Genomic DNA, 25,350 nt, shown 5'->3' on the forward strand with positions numbered 1-25,350 from the left:
TGTGACCCAAGCAGGTTGTAAGTATTTGCTGACATGTTTGTCTGCTTAGCTAGGTCGCAGGGCCTTCCTGATGTCTGTCTGCACCCCAACCCCAGTGCCTGGCACCCTGCTGCCGTGGAGCAGACAGTGGCCTTACCTGTCCCTTGGCTCACCAGTGCCATGGGGAGCACAAATACTAGTGCTCTTTTTCAACCACTGGGGAAAACGAAGCTACTGGAAGTTGAATAACTTAATGCTACAAGACTAAAGAGAAGCAGAACCTGAAGTCCAATCTAAAACCTCAAGCAAGGGTTCGTTCATTCATTCATTCAACATCAAATATTTACTGAGCACCTGCTTTATGCCAGGCATGTTCTAGGCCAGGGGTGGGCAAACTTTTTGACTCGAGGGCCACAATGGGTTCTTAAACTGGACCGGAGGGCCGGAACAAAAGCATGGATGGAGTGTTTGTGTGAACTAATATAAATTCAAAGTAAACATCATTACATAAAAGGGTACGGTCTTTTTTTTTTTTTTAGTTTTATTCATTTCAAACGGGCCGGATCCGGCCCGCGGGCCATAGTTTGCCCACGGCTGTTCTAGGCAGTGGTGTCTTCATGAATTACTTGGGAAAACTATATAAACAAGATAAATAAGTTACATTCTGTATCTAGGTGATATGTGCCAAGCAAAAATAAGGCAGAAAAGGAAGATAGGGAGTCAGTCGCCTAGGGAGGGTGGGAGGGCTACAATTCCTACACAGCTCGTCAAGGACAGGATGGGGATTTGAACCTGGATCTGAGTCTGGAATCTGTGCCATGCCTGGCCTTCCCCTGGTTTCCTGGGGGGATTGTGGGGCTCTGGTTCAGAGCTGGGGCTTCAGAGTCAGACCTACTAACGGGCTGCTTGCCTAACCCCTCTGGGCCTCAGTTCCCACCTCACAGACGTATGTGAGGATTCAGTGTGGCCACAGACACGCATGGGGAGGTTGCTGTTAGGACTGTCGTTGTTAGTACTGTACTAGAGAAGGTTTGCCCTCTGAAAAGCTATCTGGTGCAGCGGAGACTCCCTCTGGTCCTACCCAACCTGGGGTCACACGACTGGCCAACCGTCTAGGCCGCCAGAAGTGAGAGGAGAAACCAAACCTTTCACCCTTGGAGAGCAGCGACCCTCCCAGACCCCGTGAATTTGGCCAACCAGGTTCTGTTTGCTCTCAGGTTACTTCTCTGTGAGCTTCTGGAGCCAGCTGCTCTCCAGTTTGGGCGTCAGGGTTACCAAGGAACACGGCTCCGTTACACTACCCGCCCCCCCGCTACCCCCCCCCCCCCCCCCCCACACACACACACAAACACTATTAAAGACCCACTCGGAGCATTTGCAGGGAGGACCGACTCCAGCTATTCCGGAAGGGCCTGTCTCTGTCAGGGCTGATTCTGGTCCGAGTTGAGAGTGTATTTACTGGCCAAAGTCTGCTCCAAAGTAAACATGTCATCACATTCCTCACAGCCTGTAACCTCCATGGGGAGAGGCCGGGCCACCGTGGAGCTAGGGTGGTGAGGAAACCTTATCTGACTCCATTTCAGCAGGATCCCACTTCGTTCACTGGGTGGGGGACACGGGGAGGAAAGAAGCAGAGACTCCTGAACAGGCCGGATGAAAGGACACATTTGGTGCAGTTGTTCTCTGCGGTGGTGAGAAGGGGATACTGGGAGGTTTAGAAGACAAACATGTGATGTAGTGAGAGAGCACACTCATTCATGTGGGTGTGCCTTTGAGTTTATCCTTATTGCTTTTTTCTACCCATAGACGTAGAACAGACTTCTTTTTCCTTCCTTCCTTCCTTCCTTCCTTCCTTCCTTCCTTCCTTCCTTCCTTCCTTCCTTCCGGTATTGACAGACTTACAGTAGACTGCATATATTTAAAGTGTATAATTTGATTTTTTAACACACACACACACATACTCATGAAACCATTACTACAATAAAAACGGGGAACATTTTGGTTGTATCAAACTTGTATATTAAATATAATCATGTTCTGTTTTTAAAAAAATATATATTTTATTGATTTTTTACAGAGAAGAAGGGAGAGGGATAGACAGTTAGAAACATCGATGAGAGAGAAACATTGATCAGCTGCCTCCTGCACACCTCCTACTGGGGATGTGCCCGCAACCAAGGTACATGCCCTTGGCCGGAATCGAACCTGGGACCTTTCAGTAGCAGGCCAATGCTCTATCCACTGAACAACACCGGCCAGGGCCCATGTTCTGTTTTAAAAAAAAGGGGGGGGGGCATAAGAATCACTCCAAAAAGTTTCCTCAGGGGTGACAGGAAGAGATAAACCAAAGAAGTATATACTTAGATGCATAGCCCATGGGCACAGGCCATAATAGGGTAGTGAAGACCTGAGGTGGGTGGGGAGGGTCTAGGAGGAGGGGAGGAAGGGAGGGGAAAATGGGAGATATCTGGAATACTATCAGCAATAAAAAATATATTTTAAAAAAAGTTTTCTCATACCCTTTTGTGCTCCTTCCCTCCCGACCCTCTTCATCCCTAGGCACACCGGGGTCTGCTTTCTCTCACTCTAATTGGTTTGCATTTCCTCGAGTTGTATGTAAATGGAGCCATACAGGATGTATTCTTTTTCTGCCTAGCTCTGTTCACGTAGCATAATTATTCTGAGATTTGGCTGTGGCTGTGTATATCCGTAGGTCCTTCATTTTTACGGCTGAGTGACTCGTGCACGGCGTGGCTGTACCGGTTTGTGCATCCACTCACCTGCTCATGGGCCTCCGGGTCCTTGCCCGTTTCGGGCAGTTACCAATCAAGCTGGTGTGGGTATCCAAGTGCAAGTCTTTTATAGACACATGTTTTATTTCCCTGGGGTAATTAGTCAGGAGTGGAAGGGCTGGATCATAGGGTAGGTATATGTTTCACTTTCTAAAAAACTGCCTTCCATGGCGGGTAAGCCACTTTATATTCCCACCAACGGTGCATGTTTAACAACGTTAAACATTTAAGACAGAAAGAACAGTCCTTAAGGTAGAAAGTAAAAGCTCTTATAAGTCTACCTCCTAGTGACTGGCCGGCTTCACTGTTTACTATAAATCCTGCAGGGTTCCTTTGTTTTCCTGTCCACACACAGAACCAGACTGAGGCGCTGAGGTGCCCTGGGCAGGCTAATAATCTGGCATGCCCTCAGCCTGATATTGCAAAAACAGTTGTTCAAAATTTACTTAGGCAGGCTGTGGAGAAACTGGTTCTCTGTTAATAAAATATATCATTCTTCTTTCCTTTCGAAAATAAAGGATTTATTACATGCACCGAATGAAACCTGACCTCTTCACTTCTTTGGCATGGTCCTGGAATCGTAGTCGTTCAAGCTTTTGGGGGCTGAAATAAAGGGCATAGGATTGGGTGTCACACTAACAAAACGTTAGGTCCTGGCGCAGCACGAAACGCCGACCAAGGACAAAGCTGACATGACCAAAGACCCAAGGGAATGGTCTCCTAGCGGGACTCAGGCCGTGGCACAGCCCAAAGCTGCCCGAGGGCCGGGGAAAAGAAGGTCCCAGTTTCCCCCAGAGGACGCTTGTTGCCTCCGATCACTGGTCTGTCCTGTGTGGAAGCCTAAGTCACTGGCCCTGTGTTTCATCTAGTTCAGTGCTGTCTGGTCCCCCCTTCTAGACTTGGTAGGCTGCCTGGCGGGCAGCTCGGTGCATGTATTAACGCAGATTAGTGTTACTGGTATTTTAAATGTGTGCATACAAATTGGATCATACAAATTCATGTTGGTCTGTAACTTGCTTTTCTCCCCCACCACCCCCCCCCCGGCCCCATTTAACAATAAATTCCAAGATCTTTCCACATCAGTCTATGTAGACCCATCACATTCTTTTTAAAGATACAGAACTTACCACTTGAACGAGCCCTCTGTCACCTTGGGGATCTTGTTAAATCACAGCTTCTGATTCAGCAGGTCTGGGCGACGCCCGAGATTCTGCACAGCCCAGGTGCTGCCCCAGCTGCTGGTGGGACCACACTCGGAGGAGCAAGGCCGGCGTGCGCGTAATAAGCAGCCTTGGATATCAGAGGAGCAACAGAGGACGGGTGTCAGAGTCAGAAGACAGACACTGAGCGCTGGCCCTGGCACTGTGTGACGGGGAGCGGGTCACTTATGCTTGCAGAGCTGCCAGCGAGCGGTCACAACTGCCTTCCCTCTATTAGATCCTGGGGAGCCTTCAAGACAAACTGCCCCTGTCCTTGAGCCTCTAATAAGAACAGTAACCCTGGCTGGGGAGCACGGCAGGGGGGAGAAGGCGAGATAAGGACGGAAAGGGCTTTGTCAGCTGCGTAGCCGGCCACAAAGGGCCAGTTCTGCTCCAGTTGGAAGGCAGGCTGGTTTGCAGGTGAGCAGTGGCTAGAAGGGTTTTCTTCAGCAGAAAGGTGCTCTGTGGCATTTGTCTGCACTTTAAGAAAACAAACCAGACCCACACATACGTCTTCCAAAGAAGCCAAAGTCAGGCTGGGTGGAGCAAGAGGCCCAGTCCCTTGCAAATTAGTGTGTGTGTGTGTATGTGTGTGTGTGTGTGTGTGTGTGTGTGTGTGTGTGTGTGTGATTCCAGAAAGACAGGGAAGGTATGGGGCAGGCTCTGGCCCTGGGTTCCTCCTTGGGCTGGGAAGGCCCAGAGGGAGGAAGTCAAGGCCCTTCGCAGGCTCTGTCTCCCCGTTACCCCTGCTGAGTGAACAACACACAGATGTCCCTGAACGGTGGCCACCGCCTTCATTCCTTCACCATCGCCAGGCAAACTGTGTTTCTGGCAGTCAGGGCTGTGGGCTCTGAGGGACTGGAGAGCTTAGAGACTCAGAACTGGCCTCTGGACCAGGGTTTGAATCCAGACTCTGACACTAATACCAAAGGGACCCTGAGCAGGTGACTTGATTTTTATTTTGCAGCCTCAGTTTCCCTACTTGTAAAATGGGGGTGGTAATGATAGCACCAAGTTCACAGTGTTCTCGAGATTTAAAAGGATCACTCATGGACATGTGATGCTTAGCTCAGGGCCTGACTCCAGGAAGTGGTCACTGACTGCAGTTGTGGGATCAAAGGCGATACTATGGATAAAACCACAGCAAGCCCATTCTGAGCCCCACCTCAGCAGAGGGTGAGTGGGAGAAGGGGAAGGTCTGTGTCTTCTCCCTGCAGCCTGCTTCCCCACAGGCCCCCCCTCCTCTCAGGGCAGGGCTGGCTCATTTCCCCACCTAGTCCCTGGGCCTTCAAAGTGCCGTAGCTTTAGGCCAACCCTTGGTGGAGGCCTGCTGTCCCAGCCCTCTTCTTGCTGGAAGGGCTTTCTCCCAGGACCCCACCCACATCATCCAGGGACGTATGCATGGGGTTGGGGTAAAGGGTGACCCTCCCACCTCTCCGGGGAGGGAGCTGCCGAGAGAACCAGCACCTCTTCTCCTAGGAGGTGGACCGAAGAGCAAGTATTTTCATTTGGATTTTGCTTTTTTCCCTTTCTGGTGGGTGTGGAGCTTGGTGTAAATTACAACTAAGAAGGCCCGCCCTGGGGAGGACATACATTTATTTTCTAAGTCCCGGTGCTCCATCTCTGTTCCCTTTGGAAAGCAGGTTTCTAAATCGGGAACTTTTAGTCTTTGCTCTTTGATGTGGCTTGAGCCAGGCTAGTAAACCAGGGCAAGTGGAGCAGGGAACTGGGACATAGTTAGCCAAGCAGTTTGCAGCCATTGAGTAAATCCTATCTTCTCTAAACCACGGGCACCTAATAAATGGTTTGCACGTCTCCTCCCCAACCAGAGGGTAAATAGCTTAAATCACGCCACTCAGGGAGACAGATAGCAGCAATGTAATTAGTGCCATCTGTGCAAACCACACTCAAGAATAGATGAAGGGCTCTAGCCAGTTTGGCTCAGTGGCTAGAGCATCGGCCTGCAGATGTAAGGGTCCCGGGTTCGATTCCAGTCAAGGGCACATGCCTGGGTTGGAGGCTCCATCCTCAGTAGGGGGTTTGTGCAGGAGGCAGCCAATCCACGATTCTCTCTCATCATTGATGTTTCTCTCTCCCTCTCCAAAGTCAATAACAATATATTAACAAAAAAGATGAAGAGAATAAATCTCATTTTGGTACATCAGCATAAAGCTGATTAATATTTTATTGAGATCCTCCTCTAAGAACTCCCCTAAACTCCCAGCCTTTAAAAACCCTCAAAACAAAGGTCCCAGTGCCCTCTCCCTCCCAGGAGCACGCCTGTACCTTTCCTTCCCCCTCCCCTCTCCTTCCCCCACAGGCAGGCATCTCCTAACCTCTAAGGGAGCCCATGAGACTTGAAACCACCGAGCAATGGGCAGCGGCAGCTCGTCCCGGGCTAACCCCCTGACCCTGTCCCCAAGGCCCCTTTGTCTCTGACTTCTTAGTGAGCCAGAGCAACCTGGCCAGGGCTCATTTCCCCACCTAGTCCCTCTCCTGTTGCTGCTTCTCTCCTAGACCCTTCCTTGTTTCACTGTCCCCAGCTTTAATAAACATCTTCTAAAAATCACCTGGACTCCTATTATGAAATCTTTCCTGCACTAAGTCAGGAACCCACACACTACCAGTGGCCCGAGGTAGACCCACTCAGGGCAGACACTCCCGGGAAGTATATTGTTAATGTAGGCTACAGGTTGGTAAACAAAGTCAGGTGCAGTCCCAGTCCCTGCTTCTTAATCATGACTGTTGCCTTTCTTGGCCCTTCCTTAGTATCCTGTCTTTGTCACTCTGACCTTAGGCTTATGACTACTCCTCTCAGCCTCAGTTTCCTGCCTGTAAAATGGGGATGATAACTCCTGCGGTTGTCCTGATGATCAAATGTCAGTACTCAAGAAATGGCAGCTTCTATTATTATTTCTACCATTTTGAATATCCGGACATAGTAGTGGACCCCAGGATGCTGAGAAACCACAGAATGCAGGTTCACTGGCCCCCCCAGAACTGGGTTCCTGAAGAGTGCCGAAGGAGGTACACACGAGGCCACAAATGATAAAAAATTATGTCATCTGGAAACCAGATGGGCTGAGCCCACAGATGGCGTCAGCACCCAGGGACTGGGGTGTCAGAGGTTTTAAGGGCCCCCAAGTGGGCGTTTTTGGCGGGGAATTCTCCGGGCAGGTCCGGGTCCTGGGCGAGTCCCGAGGGGAAAGTTACTGGTCTTAGCAAATGGAATGTGGTCTCAGAGAAAGGGAATATCGGTTGTGAAATAATCTAAAGGCCAGTTTCCGAGGGGAGGGGAGTATTGATTTGATCATTTGATCAGACCTATCATGGAGGTAGGTTTCACATCTAAGGAAGAGATTCCCAGATCAGGAGCCTGGTGAGAGCATGATGGGTCTCCAAGTTGTTAACTGGTTTATTTCAATATCAAGCATATCTCTATCCTGCACTGTCCAATTGGAGAGCCAGCAGTTGCCAAAGGTAGCTATTGAACACTTGGCAATTATGCCGAGTCTGAATTGTGCTCTATGTGAAATATTAATTGCATATTGAAATTATAACTTTTTGGATATATTGGGTAGGGTTGTGGTAGGCAGTTAGATAGACATGAGCAAGGACGATGGGCCAGGTGCAGAAGGTCCTCAGGGCAGAAAGCTTTGGGTGCCTAACGGGCAAAACTGGGAAGACAAGGAGCTCACCCCCGGGGTAACCTTTCTTCCCTTAGCATGTGTGGTTTAGACCCCTGACCTCTCCTCTCCTGGCATGTCACTAGTCGTGCAGTAAACCCCCTTGGAGGAGGAACAAGGGGTGGAAGAGTGGCCTCAAGTGACTCCCATGCAGGCCCTCGCATGACCACTCCCTTACACAGTAACCCTGGGATAACATCAAGGTCTCAGCTCCTGTGTTTCAGCTCTAGGCTCAGAAAAGCAGCAAAACCAGACAAGCGAAGCCATGGCTGACATCAGGACCAGCTACATTGACTAATGACTGCGGACCAATCAGTAGAAACCTTAACTCTAAAAGGACACACCTGGAAAGCTGATGAATATTCTATTGGGATCCTCCCCTGAGTCCTGGAGATACTCTCAAAAAGAGGACCCAGCTCAGCTCTCTCTCCCAGGAGCACACGCTTGCCTTTCCCCGCCTCTTCTTCCTCCCACCCACTTCTACCCCGCAGGAGAATTACCTTTACCTTTCTCCTTAGCTCCAAAGGCCCTTCTTTTGCCTCTTAACTTGTTTCCTGACCCCATTTCTTCTACTGCTCACTTCTCCTACCTCTGACTTTCTAAATAAACATTCTCTTACAGTTTGAGTCTTGGCTCTGAATTCTTTCTCAGCCAGAACTCAAGTCCCGAGGTTGCCGAACGCAGGTCCAGTCTAACACCTGGTGCAGTTTTCACTGCCAGCAGGGTGACCAACTTATTTTGCCAGAGTCACTCTTGCTTTTAGCACTGAAACGAAAGGCTTACATCCCAGGAAACTCCTTAATCCTGGGCCAACTTGGACAGTTGGTCGTCTTACTGTTGGTTAAAATATATTATATTTAATCTTACCCTTTTTTTAAAACTTTTTATTAGAAAGTTTAAAATGACAACGTGGCTCTCGTTATATTTATATTGGACAATGCTGGCTCTATTAGGTCTTAAACCCCAGATTATACTCTGCAAGGGCACGGAGGTGACATTTTCCTCCGTCAGTCACTGACTACAGAAAATAGCAACTAAACTTCAGCAAAAAAGAAGCACTGTGACTGAACAAGCTGTGAGAGTGCGGGGACTAAAGGATGGACATGATTGTCCCGAGCTGGAGGGGAGAGAGGAGAGCATTCTTGGCAGAGGACACTGCCTGAGCAAAGGCATGGAGGTGGGATCCAGGGAGCTATTCTATAAGCACACCTGCTTGATTAGAAGAACCCTTTCCAACCCTACTCAGATGGGCTGATTTGGCAACTGGTGCGGCTTTGAGAAGTAGGCTCACAGGGCTTCCCCCTTCCGCCCAATGTCGATCTTCAGGTTCAGCCAGCCTCTTCCTTGGGATGCACCTGTGCGTCTGTGACTGTCTTGTCAGGTCCATGCTGACATGTAGCGGTTACTGCTCTGCTTATGTTTTCTTGGTCAGTTTATTCTCACCACGGTCTCTCGGGGCTGTGGCAGACGGGTGTCAATATCTGGGAAAAGATGTGGAAGGAGCCAGGGCTTCTTACAGAGGACTGGAGTCTGGGGAAACAACCACAGACCTGCTGGCTTCCACCGGGAAACTGCTGGGCTAGAAGCCCTTGCCTCTATCCTGCCCAGCTCCTCTTCCCCCAGGAAGCCTGCCTGCCCTGACTTCCCTCCCCCAACCCTGGGTTAGGTACCCCTTCTTGAGTAGAGGGGCTCCCTGTGCTTCTCTTACAGACATGAATTCAAGTCCTGTTTGTACTGTGTGCCCTGAACTAGTCACTTTACCTCAGTTGACTCTAGTCAAATGGGGCCAATAGCAAAGAAACAGCTTAGCACAGCTCTTGCTTGGTGCAGGGGCAGAGCAGGGACTGAAGTCATGCTAGCTACCACTCTTGACAGCAAAGCTCTGGCCTGGGTCTCCGCTGTATCCCAGCACCTGGCACAGAACCTGAGGACAGAGCAGGTGCTCAATACATGGTGTTGGTAGGCAGAATAATGGTCCCCAAACATGTTCACGTCCTATTTTCCAGAACCTATAAATATTACCTTACATGGCAAAGGGGAATTAAGGTTGCAGATGGGATTAAGACTGCTCGTCTCTGATTTTAAAATATTCTGGATTAACCAACTGGGCCCAGTGTAATCACAAGGGTCCTTAAGAGAGTTAGAGATAGAGGTGCTATGGAGAACCAGGGAGGTGACAACGTGAGAAGGACTCAGCCTGGCGTTGCTGGTTTTGAAGAATGGAGGAAGAGGTCACAGCTAAGGAATGCAGGAAGCTTTTAGAAATTGGGAAAGACAAGGAAATGGACTCTTCCCTAGGGCCTCCAGAAAAGAATGCATTCCGCCAATACCTTGATTTTTAGCTCAGTGAGACCTGGGGGGGGCGGGGGGGGAGGGGCGGGGGGCGGGGCTGGAGACCTCCAAGCTCACAGATCTGCAAGATAATACATGTGTGATTTTTTAAGACAAAGTTTCAGTAATTTGTTACAGCAGCATTAGGAAACATGTAGCACATGGTAAATTACTGTTCGTTTCTATTACTACTACTGCTGAGCTGTTTGTGACAGGTGATTCCTGCTTTTCTCTCCCATTTGTCTATGAACTAAAGGTTAGGGAACGTTTGTCTTATTTACCATCGGTTCATAGGCACTCAGAGGGCCGGGCACTCAATACATGCTATGAATAATAATATATATTATAATTCGTGAGTTTAATTGATAGGAATAATAAATGTCTGTTTCCTTCACGGTGCTCTACAGTGGCTTGCACACAGCAGGAGCTCAATAAAAAAACCAACAGGTGCAGCCCCCTCTCCCATGACCCACCCATTCTCTCCAGTTCCCTCCTTCTGCACGTCCCCTCATTCCGGGACGGTGACCTCCTTAAGGATCTGGGTGTCTCCCTCCCGACTTCCATTCCCATAGGCGGTGAGCACGGAGCGCAGGGTTCCCCGGAGACCGCGGGGCGCAGTGCCTGCCTAGGGCGGCAGGAGGCGACTGTGGCCCGGGAACTCCCGCCGGTGGGTTGGGAAGGGGCGGGGATTTGGGGCGGGGCGGCTCAGTGCGCAGGCGCGGGGCCAGCCGCCTCTCGTGGCCAAGGGCAGGCGGCCACAGAGCAGCCCCGGCCGCGGCCACGGTAGGAGCGAGTTCGAGTCCGACTGCCCCTCCGCTTTGGTTCTCGCCGCCCCGGCTCTTGGGCCTTCCGACGCCAGTCCCCGGCAGCTCGCTGCGCATTGCGCTCTCCCCGCCGCCAGGATGCCGGTGACCGAGAAGGACCTGGCGGAGGACGCGCCGTGGAAGAAGATCCAGCAGAACACGTTCACGCGTTGGTGCAACGAGCACCTCAAGTGCGTGAATAAGCGCATCGGGAACCTGCAGACTGACCTGAGCGACGGGCTGCGGCTCATCGCGCTGCTCGAGGTGCTCAGCCAGAAGCGCATGTACCGCAAGTACCACCAGCGGCCCACCTTCCGCCAGATGCAGCTCGAGAACGTGTCCGTGGCGCTCGAGTTCCTAGACCGTGAGAACATCAAGCTCGTGTCCATCGGTGAGTGCCCCTGCCCGGCCCGGCTCGGGCGGGCGACCCCTGCGTGCGCCCCTGCGGGAGGCTGAGGCTGCCTGCCGCGCGCCCACTACGCGCAGCAGCCGCGGGCTGGGTGTGCGCGCCGCGGCTGGGGGCGTCGTCCCCGAGGTTGTGGGGACACAGGGGACCTAGGCCCCCACCATGGTGCCACCCCCTGGGCTGTGACCTCGTAGGATAACTCCCCGCCGTGCGTCCTGGCGGGGGGTCTCTTGAGAGCTGGGGGTTGAGGATTTGGGTTGGGGCCGCACGGGGAGCGGTGGGGCTGTGGTATTTCCCTGCACCTAGGATGCCCCTGCCGGAACTTGGGGGACTGGAAACCTCTGTTCTGCGGTCCCCGGGGATGAGACCCTAGTCCGCTGCTCCCCGGAGCGTTCGCCCCGCTGCGCCCAGACCGGTGCGCTCGGCCGCGGCGAATGGGCGTTGGCTCTGAGGCCTGGGGAGGCGACCTGGGGAGGGACCGTTCTCTGCGCCTGAGGCCTCCCCGCCCAGGTGGAGACCGGGACCAGGTACCCTCCCCCGCTGCCTCGCAATGGGTGTGGGCCTGGAGGTGGGAAGGGGAGCCTAGGGGGTGTGTCGTCCTCGCTCGCTCCACTCCCAGTGCGGCTCTGGCTGGGCGCCGCCGGATGAGCCCGCTCTGGAGGCTGAAGTTAAAATTTAGAGATGGTGGTAGTCATGGGAACGGCTGCCTTGCAGGGACCCCAAACCAGTGAGTGCTGTGTGCCCACAGCCTTCTGGTTATCTCAGTCCTTACACATCCTGCAGGCTGGAGTGTTGGAGTGTTTGATCCATTTTGCAGACTAGGGAGTCCAGAGGATTAAATCGCTTGCCCAAGCCGTGGCAGCATGAGGGTCCAGCTGAGAATTGAAGGAAGTGGTGACAATTAAAGGAGACTTTGCTTTCCTCTCCCCGCCCTCCCCACACCGGGGTCTTCCTGAGAGGGGGCAGGGAGTTGGTGTTGTGTCCCTCACCCCCTGAGCTGGGGAGGAAGAATGAGGGTGAGGTCCCCACTAGGACCTGAGCTAGGGGAGGACTTCCAGGAGGGTCATAGGCTGCTGAGGGGAGGGCTGTCACACAGCATGTGCATAGAGGGAACATGTGTGTTCAAAGAGGGAGCGTGTGTGGGTGTGCGCCCGCCCGCAGAGAATGTGTGTGCATTTACATTGTATGTGTATGTTCTGCCAAGTGAGTGTCTTGCCGGAGAGGTGCTGGCCCAGGCCCAGGCCTGGGTCTAGGTCTCTTCCTGAGGAAACCAGGCCTTATTGTGACCCCCATGACAGGAAGAAAGTGAGGGGGGCGGGGTGTGTGGCTGCTGGGACTTTCTCCAGCCAAGGGGGTTCCCTCTAGGCTGAGTCTCCTCCCTTCTCCCCTCTCCTCCCCCACACCTGTCCTGGCAGGTAGGGCTGCTTCCTGGGCCCAGGCAGCAGCCACCGCCCAGCCAGCCTCCCCAGGAAGGGTGGCTTCCGTGCAGAGGGAAGCTGTGTGGCATGCTCTTGTTTCTGTCTATAACTCGGGGAGAGAACCTCAGTATTCTCCTGGAATTCTTTCCTCTTCAGAAACTAGCATCCCCTCTGAGGAATCTCAAGGCCTGGCTGGGCTCAACGGGGATCCCTTCTTCTTTGTTTTAAAATGTGTATTTATTTAATTAACCGAACAAAGAAACTTAAAGTAAACCAGGAGTATCCAAACATGACATGAAATCTCTTTAAAAAACAAAACAAATGGGAAAAAAAAAACAAAAAAACCCAAACCACAGCACCAGAAAATCCTGGACTGCCTCATTTACCAACTGTTTACAGGATTTGCAGCTGTTTCCAGCGTGGCTTCCATCAATGCCCCGAGCTTGGGCCTCATTCTAGACGTTGTCTGGTCCCTTAGGTATAGTTTTCTACTCAATCCTCACGATTTTCATTCCTGAACCCACCCAGGCCATAGGGCCTCCAGGGTTAACCTCCCCTTCCCCGGTTGTGGGCCTACGGGTGTTGGCAGCCACTTCCCACCACAAGTTCCATTGTTTTATTTTCTCCTTTTAAACGATTTCTTAGATCATATTCCCCAAAGTAGCATGCCTGGGTCAAAGGGTGCTACCACATTTATGAATCCTGTCATTGGCTGCCTAGTCGCTCTCCCAGAAAGATCTAGAAGCAGACAGGTTTTCCAGCCTCTGGAGAGAGGGAATGTCAAGTGCCAGGACTCCTATGGGGGTAAAGCCTGAGGCCTCTTCCTTTTGCTCCTGGGCCAGTCCTGGTATAGTCCTTCAGGGAAAAGGCACATCGAGCTCCAGTACTTACTGCTTACCGCTGTGTTGATTGACACCAGCTCCGATTTGGGGGCCTGGGAAGGTGCTCTGTTGATCACCTCATTGATCACCACCTGGAATTCTCAAGTGTTTTCCTTGTCTGTATAATGAGCTGCTTCAGCAAGTCGTGGGAGGCTTAGGGGCTTGCCCCAGTCCTGACCAGGTGCTTAGGAGATGGTTACTGTTATAACTGTGATTTGTTAGTATTGTTATCTCTACTTAAAGATGAGGAAATGGAAGTGAAGTGACTTGCAGAGGTCGCCTGCTAAGTAAATGGTGACTGGAACCCAGGTCTACCCAGTTGTTGAATTGAGCCCTCAGTGACCTGCCTTCCAGGGTCAGAAATGAGTAAATACAGCCCCTCTCCCCTGACCAGAGAGCCCCTGCAACAGGTGGTTAAGTCTGGGATGTTGGGGTAGCCTCCAGCCTTGAGCAAGCTCAGCGGGGATCCCAAGGCCTAGGATGCGTGAGAGGACTAATCCTCCCACCTGTGACAAAGGATCCATGAGGTCAGTGTTGCGTCTGGAGGTGAGCAGAATCAGTGCGCCTCTTCCGCCTTGTGTCCAGGTGTTTTGTTTAGGGACTGGCTGCTCTGTGTTCACTGACTTTTTTGAGGGGTGGAGGTCGGGGGGTGGGAACTTTTCTGCTGCCCAGCGGATGGTGTTTTACCCCATAGTCTGGATCTGGGAAGGTATCTTTGAATGACCAGAGCTTCGTATGCTTTGGACAACTCTCAACAGTATGCATGGTGGTAGTCATTGGCGTTGTGTACAGGCACCCAGCTCTGAGGTCAAGGAAGGTCAAAAGCCACCAGAGGACTGTGGCTTTTCTCCTTAGAATTCACCGAAAGATAGCCCTGGCTGTTTACCCACAATTGCAATTCATGGTGAGGTGGGCCCATCCTAGCTAGGCTCCATCCAAAAGTTAGAGATTTTCTTCAGTTTCTTGTTATATCCTGGGCAGTTCATAGTGAGGCCTCAGCATATTTAATTGTAGCCGTCTGCCAGAGCTGGCAGTTTTATTTACTTGTTTTTCCAAAAACCTTTCTGACATTGGGCAGGCCAGCCAACTTGGAGAAAAAGGGGTCTCCGAGTCCAGGAATGACAATCAAGGCTGCCTAGAAGTTTGGGTGGTGTGTTTTGGTTTGATCCTTCAGGAAAAAAAAAAAAGAATTTTTGCCTTTTTAGGGGATGCGGTAAGACCCTTGTGTTTACTTAAAGTGCCTGTGCTGGGCCAGTGCCCCAGAGCAGGTGGGGTGGGTGTTCCCAAGACCTTGGGTCACTGGGCAGTGTTTCCAGGGTGGTGGGTCACCGTGCCACTCAGCCCTTTTCCTTCCACCAAATAACGTACAACTAATCCTAAATCCTCCTCTTTTCTGAATTACCTAGCAAAATGCCAGTGCGCCTTTTAGGCAATATAGTTCAGGCCCGGAGAATGTTTAAAAAGTTACTAGCACAATAGCATGCTTTGTCAGAATTAACAAGTTTGGGGCCATTTGCAACAAGTAACACATTAGTGTCCCCTGTGCCCTGGTGGCTCTTGTTAAGAGCAATGATTCTTTGTTCAAATCCCACTTGCTGCTAAGTAGCAATTAAGACACTTCTGTGCCTTGGTTTTCTTTCCTTTTCTTTCTTTCTTTTTTTTGGTTAATCCTCACACATGATATTTTTTCCATTGATTTTTAGAGAGAGGGGAAGAGAGAGGGGGAGGGGGAGGGAAGAGAGAGAAAGAAACATTGATGTGAGAGAGACACATCGATTGGTTGCCTCTGGCATGTACCCTGACCAAGGAGGGGGATAGAACCTGCAACCCGGGTCCATGCCCTTGACTGGGAATCTGACCCCGAGACCCTTTGGTGTTCAGGCTGACGATCTATCCACTGAGCCACGCTGGCCAGGGCTGGGTTTTCTTATCACTGATATGGGGACAGTACCTATCTCTATTAAAAATCAAACACATCAACACTCAAAGAAGTGCTTAGAACAATTTGTGGCACCTAGTAAGTGCTCCGTGAGTGTTTGTTAAATACATCAGGTTCCGTCCAAGAATACTCTCAGGAGTCAACTGGAGGGCGTGCACACGGAGAGGGCTTGGTGGCCAGTGCTCATTCTGTTTGCTCTCCTAGGGCTATGGACTGCCCAGAGCGTGCCCCTCCTTGGAAGGAGGTGACCCCTGGCTGTGTTATGGCTGCCTCTGGGCCCATTCACAGCAGCTTTGTTTCCGAGATCTGGACGGGTAGCTGGTCATTCCAACCTCCCACCCCACTCAGGAATCTCTGGGCCAAATCACTTCCAGATGGCAGCCGGGCTCTGCGGAGCCCCTCCAGCGACGCGGAGCCAGCATGCCAGTCAGCAGCCGCCTTCATTCTTGGAGAGTCTGTGCTGAAGGGGGGCTTTGACTTGGAGCCAAGTTGTGTCTCGCGGCACTCCCCTGTCCCTGCCCGGGGTCCTGGTCCCGTGCTGTGAGGCGAGTGTCACTGGCTAGTTGAGGATAGCTCCTTGCTCCTTGCTCCTTGGGCTCTGAGCCTTTGGGCCCTGCCCGCAGCGGCTCCATGGTCAGAGGTACCACTTCATCCTGCTTTCCCTGTACTATAGAGCTGGTGAGAGCACTGTATTTGATTGGGTTAAGCTACTGCATGATGCTGGCATTATCATTAATCACATTATTGTGCTTTTGAACCAGAGTCCAGGACTGTCTTCCTTCTATTTTCTGCCAGTCCTACCACTGCGCTGTCATCTGGTGTGATAGCTGTTCCCTTCCCTTCACCTCTGGTGAAGATGCCTCCCCAAATCCTACTTTCTTCCTTTCCTCATTCAAAAATGTATAAAAGACGGACTGTGCTCTTGCTGGTTTGGCTCAGTGGATAGAGCGTCAGCCTGCGGACTGAAGGGTCCCGGGTTCGATACCGGTCAAGGGCACATGCCCGGGTTGTGGGCTCAGTCCCCAGTGGGGGGTGTGCAGGAGGCAGCTGATCTATGATTCTCTCTCATCATTAATGTTTCTCTCTCTCCCTCTTCCTTCCTCTCTGAAATCAATAAAAATATATTAAAAAAAATTAAAAAAAAGGATGGACTTTGAGGGCCACAGGAATAATGAGAGTCATGCCCCTGGCTTGTGTCACACATTGCTCAGCACGGAGGAGAGACATGTCACCAGGGAGTGTCCTTCTCAAACTTTTAGGCACACACAAATCACCCGGAGACTCTTAAAATAAATGTAGGTCCCATTCAGTAGGTCAGGGCTGAGGGCCGGCTTCTGGTTGCTGCTGTCTGCTCTGAGGAGAGGACCCAGCTGTGAGGAGTGAGGAGGGGAGGAGAGGATGGCCTTCCCTCCGGCTGGAGTGGGCTGGGTGGTCTGGAGGGAGGAATGGCCAGTTAAGCTGAGACCTGAAGCCTGACTAGACTTAGGCAGGTGAACAGTTAGCCAGGTGAACACAGGAGTGGAAGAGTGTGTCAGGTGGAGGTGGGTGGCGGGGTGGTGGTGGTGGTGGTGGAGAGGTAGGCAGGGACTGACGCATGAGGGGCTCCTGAGGCTGTGAAGATGGGCATCAGAGCATCTTCCTCGAGGAGCTTGGGGGAGGGTAGGCCAACCCAGCTGAAATGGATGAACCGTTGCTTCAGTCAAACTTTCTGAATGGGCCCCTTCCTCATATGTGTATATTTGTAAGCGATATACCTGTACCACTGTCAGTCTACGTATGAAATATAGGTAAAGCATAGTTTCTCTTTAGATGACAAATCCAGATATAAGACCTGGTTTTTCCCGTGCTCTGACGGATTATCTCGTGTGCCCTCGGAGCGCATGTACCCTACCTACGTGGAGGCCCCCACAGGCCTGTGTTTCCACATTTCCCTTTTCTTTTTCTCCCTCTGTTGCTATTCTGCATTTAGTGTCCATCTTTAGTTACCTTAGTTAAGGAGCTGGATATAATTATAATCCTTTCCTCTAACAAGTTGAACCAAATAAATAAATCCAGTGGAAAGAGCCCTTTCCATCTAAATGCATGCTACCTCCTACTCTTCTCACGATGAAAATTGCTTCATTCTGCTGGAAGCCATCTTCCATTACTGCTGTGAATCTCGTTATTCATTAAACATGCTCAATAACCACCAAATAATAAACAATGCCACTTTCTTCTGGGGCTTGGGAAGTGGCCTTGTGTTTTTAAGGTGCCTCGGTCACTTGTCTTGGGAAATTGAGTGCGTGTTTGGAGAGAGAGTTTCTTGGGAAAGATGATTAGAAAACCACGTGGTTCTCTTTCTGACTAAAGTGATAAAACAGTAGGTGAGAGTAGGTCTTCATTTTAGAAAGGATGGGATTATTGGGCATTTTAATCGTGCCCACTTAGTATCCTTTTTTTTTTTTTGCAAGAAAAATACTGAGCTCTATATGAAGTTGCTGCCCTTGTTCTAAGAGCCTTCTAGCAGTTGCCTTAAATGCATTCATTTGATAAGTTATAGATAGATGGTTGTCACCTCTTCTGCAAACTGTCCAGTCATGAAAACAATTTGATGACATTTTACTAATGCTCATTGTCTGGTTACAAAATTTACCAAAGAACCTTTGCCTTCCCTGATCCCCTTTTGACAAGTCCCTGTGCAGTGCAATGGCCTCGGTCAGAAGATTTCCCAGGATTAACTATAAGCGAAGAAGCAGTTTGGTTTTTCACTTAGTCAGGACTGGCCGTGAGACTGAATTATTCTGACAGAGCATCTGACTTCCTCCCTTCCCCCATCAAAACCTGGCTCAGGTAGACAGCTTGGCGAGGAGGACACAGGCTTCCTCCTGCATAGCCCTTGGCTGTTCTTGGTCCCGAACCCCACTGGTGATGCCGTTTGTGTACCGAATATCTGGGCGTGCACACCCACCTCTAACATAGTACCCAGTATTTTCCCAGCCCTACCGCCTGCCAAGCATTGTCCTGGGTGCCTCACTTTTATTTGTTCTAATCCTCATTATGAGCCCTGTGTCGTGAGTGGTTTTACATCTATTCCGTTTTGCGGATGAGAATACTGGTGCTTGGATCTGCCTCACTTCCCAGGCGAGGTGCGATGCTTGCCTGCATCAGGCTGTAAAGTGTGTTTTAATGTCAAAGCTGGGTTCCACACTTGGGAAGTAAAATAGACCTATTGTAGTGAGAGACTTTCTACCGCTTTAGTTCTGTTGGTTTTTATTTTGCTTGAAACTTGATGCATTTGAGTTAGAGTAATGTGAAATTTCCTACTATAAAACGAAACTATTTTTGGCCCATTTGCCTTACCTTTTCCGGCACCTTAGACCTAAGGGGGCCTTCTCTCTGGTTCTGGAGGCATCTCTCTAGTCCTCTCCCTACCTGCGTTTGGTTCCCAGGGACAGTGGCTTCCCTGCAGGCCTGGACAGTGGGGACCAGCTGCAGGCTGCTTTGGGGAGACAGGCGGGGGCGGGGTTTTCTCCGTGAGGCCTGGAAACCCGAGGGGAGGAGGAGGTGCCCCTGCGGAGCTCACCGCATACCGCGTGGGGACCTGGAGGGGTTTGCTGTGAACCAGCTATGTCCAGAGGTCCTTGGTGACAGCCCTTTGGCACAGCTGTGCTCTGTCAGAGACCTCCCTTCGCTACCTGTTAACATGACCCGGGGGAGCGTGTGCTGGGTGGTGTTTGCTGGGAGCAGAACCTTTCTTTCCTGGCTGGCGCTCGGCCTTTATCAGTCCACCAGCCCTGGCACAGGCAGCCACTCCCCGGTCATCTTCACGGAGCCCGTGGGCCACCCCGTGCTGTGCACCAGGGCTGAACTTGCGTCCCCAAGCGCCTCTCCTGCAGCCTCCTTGCTCAGCCTCCGTGCTCAGCTCCCCAGAATCGCAGGCCCGGCTTGGTGAAAGGTCTGGGCGTTAACACAGCACTCCTGTTCTCCCTCTCTGAGGGCCCTTTATGCTGGCATGAATTCCTTTTCTCATGGAGATCTGAAAGCTCTTTTGACTAAATGGGTCACCTTTCTTGGGTATTTTCATAAGGCTGGTCAGCCTTTGCCACGCCAGACAACTTTTCTGGAATTTCCGTTCAGATATAAAGGCAACCAAAGAGGTTGGAAGTATTTGGAACACAGTGTGGAATTTTGGCTTTTGAGCTATAGGGAAATGGGTGGGGATTTGTGGCAGGGACTATGTAAATTTGCTGCGGCCCATAAATTCAGATTTTAAGATTTAAAAAGGCAAGCAGCAGTCAGCTTTCCTTCTGACCAATAGGCACGGTGTTACTGTCGGCCGCATGCTGCTGGTGACCCAGGCAGAGGCCGGCCTCCCGGGGAGGCCGGGGTTCTCCGTGGCCAAGATCGGATTCCTCCATCTCCCCTACTCCCCCAGGAAAACAATCACGTTCTTATCATGCTGGTCCTGCACTGCTTGTGCGAATCACCCTGATTTTCCTGAAGCGACTTATCAGATGTTCAAGGGAAACAAGAGTTATTTGGTATTTTACAGCCTGTGGGAGCTCCGCTGGGCCTGGTGTTTCTTACTCAAGAACAAAGTGATTGTTCCCTTGGTGGGGTAAAGCAGGTCAGAGGTCAGGAGCAGGCCCTGTCTCCAAGGTGCCGAGGAGGCCCTGGATCGGATCTCAAAAGGCCTTTGTGACCTTGAGGTTCTGTTAAATTACAAATACACATACACACACACACACACACACACACACACACACACATAAATAATTGATTTCAGAGAGGAAGGGGAAAGAGAAATAAAAACATCAGTGATGAGAAAGAATCATTGATCGCCCCTGCTGGGGATTGAGCCCACAATCCAGGCATGAGCCCTGACCGGGAATCAAACCATGACCTCCTGGTTCATAGGTCAAAGCTCAACCGCTGAGCCATGCCAGCCGGGCGAGGTTCTGTTAATTGAACAGGGTTGTGGGTTCTGTTTATAAGATTCCTCCTCAGAAGAAGCGGAGGTTGGACAATCATGGATGTGCTGCAGGAGGGACGGGGCCCCTTCTAGTAAGTGGAGCTTCCAGCCTCCCAGGGCAGAACAAGACAGAGTTCTGAGAGGAGGAGCCTTGTGGATCTTGGCTTGCAAGCACCTGGGCAGTGGCTTGTCACATTCCTTATCTCCACAAAAGGAGGCAAGCTGGCTGGTCCTGGGGGAATGCCTCTCTGGTGGAGTCCTTTACAGGAAGCGATCCAGGTGTCCTGTTACACTTCCTGCAGGGCCTGTATCTCTGATCATTGCCTCTCCTGTTTTTGTATTTTCCCTTGGCACTCTTGTTTGAGATCCATGGGGAGTCACACCAGAGGCTGGAAGGCATGAGGCCCTCTCCTGGACACCCACAGTCCTCCCCCTGGATCATGACTGCTCCAGGGGCAGGTCCTATAGCTCTCGTTCACCTTTGTGGCTCTCTCTGAGCTTGGCACTTAGAAGGACTATAATAAATAACTTAATAAATAAATAACCAGCCTCTAGCATAGGTGGGTTGAATAATAAGTCTGGTACATTGATTTGTTTGTAATATATTTGCTTTCAGGAAATGCAAAATAGTTGTTCTTTGCATGTAGTGAAATGGGAGTTAAGTGCAGTGAACTACTGGGCCTGGGGACCCAGTAAAACACCTCCTTTGTGGAACAGTGATGCTGAAGTTAAAGAACTCGGTGCTTCGTGCTCTGAACATCTATGATTTGCCTCAACTGTTAGAGAACAAGGCCTTTCCCAAGTTGCCATGTGAGGCTCAGAAAATGAATAAAGAAGGAAGCCAGTAAGACTCACTATAATCTTAGTAATAGTTTTGTTAATAATAGTGAATATATATCGAACACCTAACAGTACCAGGCTTTGTGATAAATGCTTTTCAATAGTAACTTAAGTGGAACCTCATTGCAACCCTGAGATGTAGTTATTGTTTTAATCCCCGTTATAAAGACAAGGAAACTGAGGCACGCCCAGATCAGCCAGTGAGTACGTGGCAGACTATTACTCACATCCTCGTCTGAGATTTTAATCCCCAAAGGAAAACCATCAGTTCCGCATGTCTTCTAAATTCACTTCTAATAGGTTGGGTGTTTTTTTTTTTTGACATAAAAAAGTTGCATTTGTAGTTACTTGTAAAAATAATTGTAAGGACATAAAGAAATACAAATTAAAAACACATTACCTGTGAAGAATCTTAACATGTCTCTTTCTACATTGAGGAGTTTGCTTACAGCTGCCTTTTGATCAACTTGGGAAGAGGGAGATGCATTTTCTCAGAAGAAAGACTGTGGATTGGAAATGTTTTGTGATATCATTTTGGTCGTACTAATGGTTGAAACAAGATTCATCCTTGAGTTATTACTGAGTTGTGGCCAACATTAAAATTGGAGGTTTTACTAGTAATTGAGGCTTATTATGGTTTGCAAGTCTCCCTTGGCCTAGAAATATGTTTTGGTGAACCATGGAGTGGGAGTATTCCGGCCACTTTCTGACTTAAAAGTTTTCAGGACCAACTTTTATTAGGACTGCCAGTGTCTCTTAATAATAGTTATTATGGCCCTAATGGGTTTGGCTCAGTGAATAGAGCATTGGCCTGCAGACTGAAGGGTCCTGGGTTCGATTCCGGTCAAGGGCATGTACCTTGGTTTCGGGCACATCCCCATTAGGAGATGTGCATGAGGCAGCTGATAGATGTTTCTCTCTCATCGATGTTTCTAACTCTATCCCTCTCCCTTCCTCTCTGTAAAAAAAATCAATAAAATATATTTAAAAAAAATAATAGTTATTATGTTTGGTAACTATTGTGACCTTGCTAATGGTTAGCACAGCATAGAAATTCATTTACCTTTTAGTTTCTCAGCTCCATTAGCAATTTAAATATGTCTCAAATACGCCCCTAATATAATGTAGTTGGGCAGCTTGATTCACCCTTGTCTGCGTGGGAACTTTTATAAGTCTGAAAATTATGTACATCCCTAAGGTCTTCCGTGCTATTGGCTTTTTGGAGACATCATTTTCTCAACAGCCTCAGGACACCAGGCCCATGGAATCATCTTGCCTTGAGCTTGCTCGAGGCAGAGGAGATGGAATGGCAACCATTTCTGGATACAGATTCCTGAGTGTGCTTAAGAGTGCGGGTTAGTTAGATCCTGCTCCTGACCAGCTGGGAGCTTGGGGCAAGCTGTTTGATCTCTCTGAGGGCCAGTGTCCCAACCTGTCATAGTACCCAGTTTGTAATATCTGTAATGGTGCCATTAAATGTTACAATCCCGGTAAAGCCTTGGGCCAGCTGTTGGCAGACAGTAAGTGCCCATGAATGTGGTTGCCGCCTTCCTTTCCTCCTGATTCCTGGACCCATGGTGGCCCCTCAGACTGGAGAAGAAGTGACCTAATTATCTTGAAAGGGTAGAGGTGGGTGGAAGTATACCCAGAAATTGGTCAAAAATACCTCATACCTACTGGACTGTTGTAGAAGAAGTGACCTGGGTTTCTGAGGAGCTGTCAGATAGGAACCATGGGCTAGTGGCATTTCCTAGTCTTCTGGCCATGCTTCCTTTAGGATAGAAAATAGTGATGTCTTCCCTCACTTTCCCTCTTGTCTTGTTTGACTAATGGATCTATTTTTTTAAATTAGCTTCTTTGCCCCTCCTTTCTTTAATCTTCTCCTTTTGTCTCTTAGAATGTCCTTCGCTCCCATTTCTTCCTTTTTTTTTTTAAATTGATTTCAGAGAGGAAGGGAGAGGGAGAGATAGAAACATTAATGATGAGAAAGAATCATTGATCGGTTGCCTCCTGCACACTTAGCACCAGGCATAGGAGGGCTCAGTGAATGACAGCTGTGCTATTGAGGTGGTAGCTCAGCATTCCTGCTGTGAACCCCACACCTACCACTTGCCCTTTTCAGGGCTTAATCAAGGAGGCTGAAGAGGGAGCAGCTGTGCTAGAGGTGAGGCTGGGCTGACTGCCTTGTATACTTTCAATCTGGAATAAAGGGGAGCATGCCAGCTGCTCCCACCACCCCCGCCACACACAGTCCTCCAGACTGGCTTGTTCCTGCCTTGGCCCAGGGCACCGCTTTCTCCCTTCTAGTCCCTGTGCCATTTGGGATCACCCTGGTGGGGCTGCCTGTACCACCTGCTGGGATTTTTGCTGCCCTGGGTGTGGTCTCAAACCGAGCGCTGTCCAACCTCCTGGCACAGAACTGGTGATACCATTTTTACAGTCGTGCTTGGAAACGGGACTCCCAGGGTCACACCCTATACAAACAGCATCAAGGTTGCTGGGCCTGGGTGGCTGGCGGAGGCTGGTAACAGCAAAATCTGTGGCTCCTGAGCCCCAAAGGGGAAGTGTGTGGGGGGGTGCCTCACTCTCAGTTCTTTTCAGGGATACGCTAGGCCTCGCCCTGCTGGGCCGAAGGGATCTGTCTGTGTCTTGTGTAACTGCCTGCCTCCCTCAGCTGCCTCTCGAAGACGAGCTGCCTGCTGTCGCCTTGGTTGGGCCACCTTCCCCATGCTGCAGCCTTTTAGGGGAGTGTCATTTTTAGGTTATCCCTTGTGGGGGCAGGGAGCACACAGCAGCTCTCCCAAAGGTAGAATTTATGAGGGTTTTACTTACGTGAGTGACTATTGCAGATATTCATGTTTAACGACGGGAAATTAGTCAGCCTGTGTGCTGTTTCCATGTGACAGGGCAAAAATGTACACATTTGCACAATAGCTTTTGTTTTGCCTGCTATGAAAGTTGACCATCAGTTAGGTGTTATCAGTACAATCGGCAGGTGCTAAGCTGCTCTGCTTCCGGGCATGGGTTTCTGGTCCTGTGACCCACCCAGAACACGCCGGATTTGGCAAGATGGTGGGTCCCAGGCAGAGGGCAGACCCAGACTCTGGACCGTAGTCCTGGGCCTGCTTCTGCCATCACCGGCGCCTTGGAGAGGCCCTGCCTCCCTGTCTCAGCCTGTTCAGTGGGAGAACTGGTCTAGGTCTGTGTTGCCCAAACTTTAGTCATTCGTAAAGGAGCCACTGACAGTATTTTTGCCGTAATCCCATCACTGTCTCTATTTCATTTTCACTTAGCATTTTCTCCCTGCATTTGCTCACTTTTATTTATTTATCAATTATTGATTTTAGAGGGGGGCGGGGAGAGAGAGCTATTGATCGGTTGCCTCTCATACATGTCCTGATTGGGGAGTGAACTGTAACTTAGGTGTGTGCCCTGATCGGGAATGGAACCCGAAGCCACACTGGCCAGAACCAATTGATTCACTTTAAAAACGAATGTATTTGAGTTTTAAAAATATGTTCATATTGATTTTATTTTATTTTTTTAGAGAGAGAGGGAGGGGGTGGGAGAGACAGAAACATCGATGTGAGAGAGAAATATTGATTGGTTGCTTCCCCTGCGCACCCCAACTGGGGATGTGCCTTGACCGGGAATTGAACGGGACACCTTTCGGTGTATGGGACACCTTTCGGTGTATGGGAGGACGCTCTAACCAACTGAGTCACACTGCCCAGGGCCAGTTGACTCACTCCCAATGTATTTGAAAAGGAGACTTTGTGTCACTATCATAACGGAAAAGTGGTGTCACTAGGTAAATCGAAGGGAACCATAAATAAACCTAAAATAGATTAAATCCCATCTAGTGCTGTTGCCTGTTCTCAGGGAGAAGCCTACTCTTTTGGTTGAAAAGGAAAATTAGCCAGAGGGAAAGGGGGGTGGTGGGAGGAAGAAGAGGTTATGGGCGGGTAAAATGGTGATGGAAGGAGACTTGACTTGGGGTGGTGAGCACAATGCAATATATAGATGATGTGTTATAGGTTTGTACACCTGAAACCTATGTAATTTTATTAACCAATGTCACTGCAATAAATTCAATAAAAAAGGGGAGCAAACAAAAAAAAAAAC

The 25,350-nt window shown here is 50.1% G+C and overlaps 1 protein-coding gene across 8 annotated transcripts in view; it reads left to right on the forward strand.

Annotated features, from left to right (window-relative positions):
• Positions 1 to 10,745: 10,745 nt before the first annotated feature.
• Positions 10,746 to 25,350, forward strand: part of FLNB (filamin B) — a 134,336-nt gene continuing 119,731 nt past the window's right edge. For all 8 annotated transcript variants that reach the window (XM_070390860.1, XM_070390862.1, XM_070390861.1 and 5 more), the window contains exon 1: positions 10,746 to 11,181. In XM_070390860.1, coding sequence (XP_070246961.1) covers positions 10,890 to 11,181 — 292 coding nt within the window. In that variant the 5' untranslated portion in view covers positions 10,746 to 10,889. The remainder of the gene's footprint in view (positions 11,182 to 25,350) is intronic.

Source organism: Myotis yumanensis, unplaced genomic scaffold (assembly GCF_028538775.1).
Source record: "Myotis yumanensis isolate MYYU_CA2020_CCGP unplaced genomic scaffold, mMyoYum1.0.hap1 SCAF_14, whole genome shotgun sequence".
NCBI lineage: Eukaryota > Metazoa > Chordata > Mammalia > Chiroptera > Vespertilionidae > Myotis > Myotis yumanensis.